This window comes from Sorex araneus, chromosome 8 (assembly GCF_027595985.1).
Source record: "Sorex araneus isolate mSorAra2 chromosome 8, mSorAra2.pri, whole genome shotgun sequence".
NCBI lineage: Eukaryota > Metazoa > Chordata > Mammalia > Eulipotyphla > Soricidae > Sorex > Sorex araneus.
This window is the reverse complement of record NC_073309.1, coordinates 45,115,575-45,125,441: the sequence shown is the minus strand read 5'-3', so window position 1 is coordinate 45,125,441 and position 9,867 is coordinate 45,115,575. Positions and strand designations below refer to the sequence as shown.

At 53.6% G+C, this 9,867-nt stretch overlaps 1 protein-coding gene across 1 annotated transcript; it reads left to right on the top strand.

Moving 5' to 3' along the window:
• Positions 1-2,189: 2,189 nt before the first annotated feature.
• On the top strand, positions 2,190-9,601 carry LOC101553388 (cytochrome P450 2A13). The gene is made up of 9 exons (XM_055145820.1): positions 2,190-2,375; positions 2,508-2,670; positions 3,077-3,226; positions 4,062-4,222; positions 5,653-5,829; positions 7,045-7,186; positions 7,566-7,753; positions 8,396-8,537; positions 8,956-9,601. The coding sequence occupies exons 1-9, from the start codon at positions 2,196-2,198 to the stop codon at positions 9,135-9,137; spliced, it is 1,485 nt and encodes a 494-aa protein (XP_055001795.1). The 5' UTR covers positions 2,190-2,195; the 3' UTR covers positions 9,138-9,601.
• The last annotated feature ends 266 nt before the right edge of the window (positions 9,602-9,867 follow it).

Sequence of the window (9,867 nt, the reverse complement as noted above, 5' to 3'; positions counted from 1 at the left end):
AGGGCTTGCTCGGGTTGGTAGATGTGTGCTGAAAGTAGCCTTTGGACCAAACATGATAGCCGCTTAGTACCTGTATTGCAACTTGTAACACCCAAAAGGAGAAAGAAAGAGGGAATGTGCCTGCCACAGAGACAGGGGGTGCTAAGGGGTGGGGGTGGTGGAAGGAACACTGGGAACATTGTTGGTGGAGAATGGGCACTGGTGGAGGAATGGGTACTTGAACATTGTATGACTGAAATGTAATCATAAAATTTTGTAGGTCTAACTGTATCTCATGGTGATGCATAAAAATAAAAAACATTTTTTAATAAAATAAGGACCGGAGAGATAGTAGAGTGGGTTGGGTGTTTGCCTTGTACACAGAAGATCTGGGTTCGATCTCCAGCATGCCATATGGTCTCCTGAGCACCGCCAGGAGTAAGTCCTGAGTGCAGAGCCAGGAGTAACCCCCAAGCATTGCCGAGTGTGATCCAAAAAGCAAAATAAATAAATTGTTTAAACGTTTTTTTTAATTTTTATTTGTGAATCACTGTGAGGTACAGTTACAAACTTATGAACTTTCATGTTTGCATTTTGTTTACATCCCTCCACCAGTTCCCATTCTCCTCCACCAATATTCCCAATATCCCTCCCACCCCACCCCACCCCACCTCTGTGGCAGGGCATTCCCTTTTGTTCTCTGTCTCCTTTTGGGTGTGCACAACTCAATCTTCCCCAGAAAATTCTCTGCCCACCATGGTGTGTGTGTGGTGGGGTGGGGAGTGGGGTGGTGAACCCAAGCCCAGAGAAGAGATACAGAGAAAGGAAAATAGAGGCATCCCACGTCGTACTCACCCTCTGCCATCTGGCCTTAGTATACCTGAGACAGTGACAGTGACACTAAGCGCAGCTGTGGAGAGTCCAGCAGGCATTTCCAGGACAGCAGTGAGAAGAAGGACCTTTCCCATAGAGATGCTGGTACTGTTCAGACTATTTTGGGTGGGGGCTTCTCATTTCCCAAGGCCTGGCCAGCCCAACTAACACCATCTGTGAGTCTTCTCTTGTCAGGGAAAGAAATAGAAAATTCCAGCCAATTCTGGTCCTGGACTTTAGCCCTATCCTAAATAAGCATTTCTATGGGACCGGCTCACTTTGAAGATGTGATGAGGATTCTGAACTCCCGTCCAAATCAAAAGGAGATCAAAGGTAAGGGATCAGAGGTCAGCTCTTTAATCCAACTAGACTACCCATATGTACTGTTTCCTAGAGACTCACATATACCCCCTGAGGGCCTCTGGCACCTCAAAACCCTCATTCCCTGGAATCTCATCTCTTTTTTTATTTATTTTATTGAATCACCGTGAGATAGTTACAAGCTTTCATGTTTGGGTTACAATCCCACAATGATCAAACACCCATCCTTCCACCAGTGCACATTCCCCACCACCAATATCCCGGGTATACCCCCCTTTCCCACCCTCCCCCTGCCTCTATGGCAGACAATATTCCCCATACTCTCTCTCTCTCTTTTTGGGCATTATGGCTTGCAACACAGACACTGAGAATCTCATCTCTTGAGAACCATATTTGGGTAGGGAGAAGTTGGAGTTCAGAGGTGGTCCCAAGGGTGGAACCCTGACACCACCACCATCACCACCGCAAAGGAGCAAGCCTGGCATGCACTCAGTCCACTGACCTATCTCTGCAGCCACTGGTAACCTTCAAACCTACATCACTTCTCATCGCCACAAAACACCCCACATCTCCCCAACACAATGTGTCTCGTTCCAGCACCCTGAAATCTAGAGCTCTGGGTTCTTCTCTCCTGAGACCCCAATCACTCTGGAGTCCCCTCTCACACTAACATACCTCCCAAAATTCAAGATCCTCGCAGGGTGGGGTGGGGGGTGGAACCTGCCTGCAAACATACCAAGATCTTCTATTCTGGGATTCCTCTACAGCTCCCGTGGTCCCCTATCCCCGCAAACCCACTGCCGTGAAGGCAACCTGATTCGTGCAGACTAGCTCTGGCTCCCTCCTCCACCCCTTGGGGCTGGGAGCCAAGAGAGGAGGGGAAACTGGTGAAAGATGGAGCTGAAGGGTGGAATAATAGTTATATAACCAGGACAGGTGTCCACTCTGCACGCCCAAGTAGTATAAAGGCAACAGGATCCGGCACTGGCCAACCCCTGCTGACCGTTACTCTCAGCGCCACCATGCTGGCCTCCGGGCTGCTCTTGGTGGCCCTGCTGGCCTGCCTGACCATCATGGTGCTGATGTCAGTGTGGCGCCAGAGGAAGCTGGCTGGCAAGCTGCCCCCGGGACCCACCCCCTTACCCTTCATCGGGAACTACCTACAGCTGAACACGGAGCAGATGTACAATTCTCTCATGAAGGTGCAGACCGCGGGGGAATGGGGGCTGGGGAGGGCAGGCCTGCTGGGACAAGGCGGCTCAGGATAGGTCAGCTCTGTGCTCAGTGGGCACTGCTCCCTCTGAGACCCCTCTCCCCACGCTCCCGTCCACCAGCTCAGGGACCGCTATGGGCCCGTGTTCACCGTGTACCTGGGCGCCCGGCGTGTGGTGGTGTTGTGTGGTCAGGACGCGGTGAAGGAGGCGCTGGTGGACCAGGCGGAGGAGTTCAGTGGCCGAGGAGAGCAGGCCACCTTCGACTGGCTCTTCAAAGGCTACGGTAAGGGGCAGCAGCCATGAAGACCCCTGAGCCTCAGTTTCCCCAGGATTCCCCTCTATTCCTGTGGCCTCGCCCGTGTCCTCTTTTCCTCTCTCCAGAGTTTCTGATTTGCAACCCCAATCCCCCGGTCCCTGTCTCTGTCCTTTTTCTCCTTCCCACCACCTCTGCATCTGTGTTTAGTCCCCTCTGTGTTAGAACTTATCCAGCTCAGTCTCTGCTGCCCAACCCTGCCCAACCCAGCATTTTTCTCCCTCCAGTGCCCACTCTTTGCCCTGTGTGCCTCTGTGCGCCACTATGTGCAGGCCTCACTCATGCTGGGCTCCAGCCCAGACCCACCTTCCTGCCACCCCGCCTCCCCACCCCGAGCCCTCCACATACCCACACCCACAGTGGTGCCCACCCGCAGGCGTGGCCTTCAGCAACGGTGAGCGTGCCAAGCAGCTGCGACGCTTCTCAATCACCACGCTGCGGGACTTCGGAGTGGGCAAGCGCGGCATCGAGGAGCGCATCCAGGAGGAGGCGGGCTTTCTCATCGAAGCCTTCCGCAATACACGTGGTGAGCCGAGAGCATCAGGGAGAGGAGAGGAGAGAGATGGAAGGCAGAAAAAGAGGGAGAGGAGGAGAGGAGGCAAAGGGAGGGAAGGAAGAAAAGAGGGCAGAGAAGAGGGGAGGACAGAGATCATGGAGGAAGATGGAGGAGGAAGAGAGCAAAGAGGGGAGGCGGGTGGAGGAAGTAGAGCTGGTGGGAGAGAAAAAAAGGGAAAGAGAAGAAAGGGAGGGGAGGAAAATGGAAAGGGAGGATGGAGAGTAGAGAGGAGGAGGAGGAAGGAGAGGTAAAGGAGGGGAAGGAGGGAAGCCTTGGAGGGGGATAAGGAGAAAGAAGGAGCAGAGGGGAAGGTGAGGAGAGAGGAGGGAGTTAAAAGGAGGGAGGGGAGAGGAGGGGAGAGGGAGAAGTAGGGAGACAAGGGGAGAGAAGATGAAGGGAATGGGAGGGAGGTCGAGGAAGGAGGGGAAGAAGGTGAGAGAGATGGGGTGGGAGAAGAAGGAGAGTGGAGAGGGAGGAAGAGAAAGAGGAGAGGAGAGGAGAGGAGAGGAGAGGAGAGGAGAGGAGAGGAGAGGAGAGGAGAGGAGAGGAGAGGAGAGGAGAGGAGAGGAGAGGAGAGGAGAGGAGAGGAGAGGAGAGGAGAGGAGAGGAGAGGAGAGGAGAGGAGAGGAGAGGAGAGGAGAGGAGAGATGGGGGATGGCTGGCACTAGAAGGGGTCTAGATGGGGTAGCCCTGGGGGCTTCTGGCGCTGGGTCTCTGCTCCCCCCAGGACCTCTCTGAGTCCTCTGAGCAGCCTCCCATCACCCAGGTGACTCTCCCCACACCCCCTTCCCTTATTCATGCGCAGGTGCCTTCATCGATCCCACCTTCTACCTGAGCCGCACTGTCTCCAATGTCATCAGCTCCATTGTCTTCGGGGACCGATTTGACTATGAGGACAAAGAGTTTCTGTCACTCCTGCGGATGATGCTGGGCAGCTTCCAGTTCACAGCCACGTCCACAGGCCAGGTAGCCCGGGGTCCCCTCAAAACCAGCCCACATGGGGTCTGGACAGTGGACACCGGTCATCAGGGACATGTAGATGCCCAGCTCCCAACCACAGATGCCAGAGCAGGGGAGACACTGAAGCCCACAACTGAGTTCTCACCTGGACAGGGGCTCTCGGCCGACTTTCCATTTTTCCACCTGAATTTCATTTTTGTTTTTTGTTTTATTTTGCTCTGGAGCCACATAGTGGTACTGAGGGTTTGCTCCGGGCTTTGCATTCAGGGATCACTTCTTGGGGGTGGGGATATTAGGGGACCATATGGGGTGCTGTAAATCAAACCACAGTCAGCTTCATGCAAGAAATTGCCCGACCCACTGTACTTATTATCACTCTGTATTCCTCCACTTGAATTTCTTAACATCCTGACAAGTGACCCCCTCGGCCTGCCTCCTGAGAACCTGAAACCTGGTCCCACAATGTCCTGCCCACCCAAAATATCTGCCATCTACACAGCCAAACTCTCTAGATAGGGACTTTCTATGCAGTGGACTTAAATGTCTGAGAGTCTATATAGGTGGATACCAAGACCCCTAAGCATGAAATCACCTGGATGCAGCTCCCCGAACACCAAACCAGTCTCACCCAATCCTGCCCTTCAATACCTGTCCCATGGCCTTTATGTGCCCAAGTGAATAACTGGACACCTGAACAGGCATGTCCCCCCTTGTAACTCCTGGACACCAGCCCCACTTTAATAACTTTGCCCTTGATCCCCAAAATACATAGGCAGTTGTCTCCACATGAGCCCACCTGAACAGGTGTCCCTAAACCCAACCTCACCCTTGACAATCTGAGAACTTCCACTGAGCATCACAGAGCCACAAAGATCTAATACCCAAATATGTGCCCCAATTCTTCTCACCAAAATTCCTGGACTGGGCCCTTAGCCTTCACTCAGGTGAAAACATAGGGGTCTTTCCAATCCCATCCCACTAAACACCTGAAGTTGTAAATCTAGTAATGCAGGAAAGGGTTGGTCTTGCACACAGAGGATCCAGGTTCAATTCCCAGAATCCCAAATGGTCCCAAGGACCTGCAAGGAGTGATTACAGAGACAGGACTGAGACCTGAGCACAATCACATATGACCTAAAGACAAAAATACATACATACATACATACATACAAATGATTTGTGGGGCCAGAGTGAAAGTACAGGGGTAAGGCGCTTGCCTTGTACATCAGCTCCAAAACCAAATCAATCAATGATTGATTTTTTGTGGTCCAAAAACTTATCCATCAATAAATCCATCCTTGGATGAATGGATCAATGCCTTTCAACTCCTTTCTAGCCCCCCCTTAGACAGGCCCTCTCCTCTGGGGGTCTGCCTGGTGCTGTCATCCCAGTCCCCTCAGCCTTCCTTCCCTCCTTCCCTCCTTCCCTCTATGCAGCTCTATGAGATGTTCTACCCAGTCATGAAGCACCTGCCTGGGCCCCAGCAACAAGCCTTCAAGGAACTGCAGGGGCTGGAGGATTTCATCACCAAGAAGGTGGAGCAGAACCAGCGCACCCTGGACCCCAACTCCCCACGGGACTTTATCGACTCCTTCCTCATCCGCATGCGGGAGGTACGGCCCCACCTGAACTGTAGGGAAATGAGGGTGCGGGGAACCTCCCCACTGTTACCTACTCCCATCTCTGTCCTCCAATCTCGCCCCATCTTCATACTTATACCTCAGTTCCAGGGCAAGAAATCTCAGAGCAAGCACCCGCTGCACCCATTTTCTTGCCCCCACGGCAGCACCCACCAGCCTTCACCCATCGAAACACACAACTGCCCCTGGTTTTGTGTGAGAGAGTTCTGTTTGTTTGAAGGCCACACTCAGCAGTGCTCAGGGCTTACTCCTGGCTCTGTGCTCAGGAATTGTTCCTGGAGTGCTAGGGTGTGTGTGTGTGTGTGTATGTGTGTGTGTGTGTGTGTGTGTGTGTGTGTGTTTGGAGGGAGGGGTAGTGAGGCTGGGGGAAGGAACCACAGGGTGTGCCTGGGATTGAACCTGGGTCATTCACATTCAAGACAAGCAGCCCCAGGCCCTCGGCTTTACATGAGAGGAAAAGGAGAGAGGTGGCAAGAGGAGAAGCCACAGCTGGAGAGATGAGGCCCGGAAGCGGAGCACCCAGTTCACGTCCTGTTCTCTGACTCCAGCACCCTTTGTTCCTGCCTTCCCGTGTCTCTGTGCACAAGGGACAGCTGTGCTCGGTGGCCCCAGAGGACCAGTGTCCATGGGTGAGGACAGGAAAGGAGACTGGTGGAAATGGAAGTTTCAGAGGAGAGTATCAGGGAATGATGCCACCCATGAAGATGAGATGTTGGCGCTTTAGACTGTGTCAGGGCTGGAACAATACTGTGGTGGGGAGGGTGCTTGCCTGGCACACAGTTGACCTTGGGTCAGTCCCCAGCCCTACCAGGAGTGAACCCTGAGCACACAGCTAGGAATCAGCCATGAGCCCTGCCAGAGGCCTAAAAACAAAGAAACAAAACAAAACTGGGCTAGGAAAATACTTCTAGGTCTCTCTGAGTCCTTTTCTCATGCCCTCTGGGTCCATGTTGGATCCTGTCTCTCATTCTCTCCTGCCCTCTCTTTCTAAACATTCCTACCACAAGGACAACTAACTGATCAACTAAGCTGATCATTTTAACCCCTAACCTGATAGATTTCCTGGATCCCAGAGAGGGAGCATAACAGAGAGGGGACCGTCTCCAAGTCTGTATCGGAGACAGGTGGATGCTAGAGCAAATCCCAAAGGGACTGTGGGCCCAGCCTGAAGCTCCCCTCTCCCTGCAGGAGCAAAAGAACCCCAACACTGAGTTCTACATGAAGAACTTAGTGCTGACCACCCTGAACCTCTTCTTCGCGGGCACCGAAACGGTCAGCACCACCATGCGCTATGGCTTCCTGCTGCTCATGAAGCACCCTGATGTGGAGGGTAAGGCTGGAGGAGGCCAGGAAATTGGCCATGGAGACCCTCAAAACCCACCTGGCTCCAAGGGCCTCAGAGACTCTGCAGATAGACGGCAGAGACATCAGCCAAGTTAAGGCCACTGTTCAAAGAGGCTATGTCCAAATGATTGATAAATAGCTCCTGTACTGAGACCACCCAGGACCCCCACCTGCCCTTCCCCACAACCTGCCTCCTTGCAGTCTCTGATTCTGGTGTCACCTGGTAAACCAGGGCCCTGAGCCAACCTTGCGTGTGGCCACATCTGGCCTTGGACATGGTCGCTGCCCCCATCATACATGGCTATCATGCATTTAACCTACCAGCTCTACTTCCACTAACTGGAAACTTTGTCCCCTCTCCCCAGCCAAGGTCCATGAGGAGATCGACCGGGTGATTGGCAAGAACCGCCAGCCCAAGTTTGAGGATCGGGCCAAAATGCCCTATGTGGAGGCTGTGATCCACGAGATCCAGAGATTCGGAGACATGATCCCCATGGGCCTGGCCCGCCGAGTCACCAAGGACACCAAGTTCCGTGGCTTCTTCCTCCCCAAGGTGCTGCCCAACCCCAGCCTGTGGGACCTCCACACCTGCTCTCTGTGCCCCTGGAGCTGCCCCTCCCTCAGGCAAAGGCATTCTCCAGCCTTTGTCTCATAATCAGAGATGCCCCCTGCCCTTCCCTCCAGCCCTCCCACTAGGGATACCCAAACCCTGTATCTCCCCCAGGGCCCTGGCCTCAGGAAACAGGGACCGCCAAGTTACCTGAGCCCTCTGTCTCCAAAGAGAGACCCCAATGTACCCCAAGCTTCCTGTGTCAGGGATATTGATCAAATGCCTACTTAAGACCCTTCCTTCAAGAACCCCCAACTCCAGGTGCTTTCAAGCACAACAAACCCCTACTCTGAAGCTTTATCTAGCCCCCTCCTCAGGGGCAGGAGAAAGGGAGCACAGAGGTTAGTAGGACCAAAGCAGTAGTACAGCAATAAGAGCATTTGCCTTGCACACGAGCAGCCCAGGTTTGATCCCTGGCATCCCATATGGTCCCCTAAGTACTTCATCTAGTAACTCCTGAGTATCACAAACTGTGACCTGAAAACAAACAAAAAAGGCACTTGCCTTGCATGTAGCAGACCATGGTTTGCTCCCCAGCACTGCGGGGCCAAACCTAAAACAAGTCCTCTTTCCCTGTCTCTTCAGGGCACTGAAGTCTTCCCTATGCTGGGCTCCGTGCTGAGGGACCCCAAGTTCTTCGCCAGACCTCGAGATTTCAATCCCCAGCACTTCCTGGATGAAAACGGCCAGTTTAAGAAGAGTGATGCCTTTGTGCCCTTCTCCATTGGTGAGAGAACCCTGTCTGCCAACTGGTCACCTCCCACCTACCAACAGGACCCCCTTGGTCCCCACTCCCCTCACTCAGGTGTAGCCTAAAATTTCTCTCCATCCCGGAGACCACAGCCCACAGCCCTCATTAGCCCCCTGACACGGGAAGGGAAGAGTGTGCCACTTAGGAGATGAGGCTGAGATTTGTCCAAGGCCACTGAAATCCTCCAGACCCCTAGGAAGAAGGTGGCAGTGCAGCCCGCCTATTTGGACGGAGTTGTGACATCCCCACTGCTACTGTGGCCTTATGCCCATCTCAGCCTCAACATGAACTAAAGCGCTGAAAGCCCCGGGGCCCGGCTATTCCGTTTCAGCACCCTGGGGACAGTGGGGGGCCTGCAGACCTGTCCCCAACCCCTCCTGCTTGCCCTCCTTAGGAAAGCGCTACTGTTTCGGAGAAGGCCTGGCTAGGATGGAGCTCTTCCTCTTCCTCACCACCATCATGCAGAACTTCCGCTTCAAGTCTCCCCAGGCCCCCCAAGACATCGACGTGTCCCCCAAGCACGTGGGTTTCGCCACCATCCCACCAACCTACACCATGAGCTTCCAGCCCCGCTGAGCAGGGGTCAGCGGGGAGGGGAGGGGCTAGCGGGTGTGCGGTGGGGGGAGGAGCTAGCGGGTGGGCGTGGCAAAGAGCAGGACTATTTGAAGGTTGTGTGTGGGATGAGGAAAGTGGGAGAGTTGGGAGGAAGAGAAAGCGTTGGGGGCTTGCAGAGAGCAAAACAGACTGTTCAACTTTTTAGAGAGAGTCTTGGGAGCTGGGACGAGAGGCAGGGGCGGGAGCCTTAGGGGCTGCTGTGAAAAGAAACTGCAATACCAGAAATGAGGCTTTGCGGCCCGGAACTCGGTGTTGTTAGCCCCATGCTGAAAGCATTACACACTCTTACTGCTCACAAACCTTGAAGATGCGAAGTATTCATGCGCATGTGCATTTCACCGCTGGGGCTCAGGACACCCTGAGTCTATAGTTGAGGTTCCAGGCCTTACAAGCAAGACTGGGTAAGCATGCGCATGCAAACTGAAGCCCTGTCCTGCAGATGGTTTATAAAACTCCTCTCTCTCAAGTGAAAACCAATCGAGTGTATTGTTTAGCGATGCAAGTAGTTCTGTCCAGAGCATTTTCGTGCTTACCTGCCTTCACTATAATGCTTTCACTCCCCACCACCTTCACCCAAGTACAGCTACTGGATCCAACCTGGGCAGGATCAGGGATGGGAATCAAACTGTCAGTGAGGGACGGAAAAACAGTTTCTGGCTTCCAGCGCAGCTGCGACCTTCTGTGTGTGCAT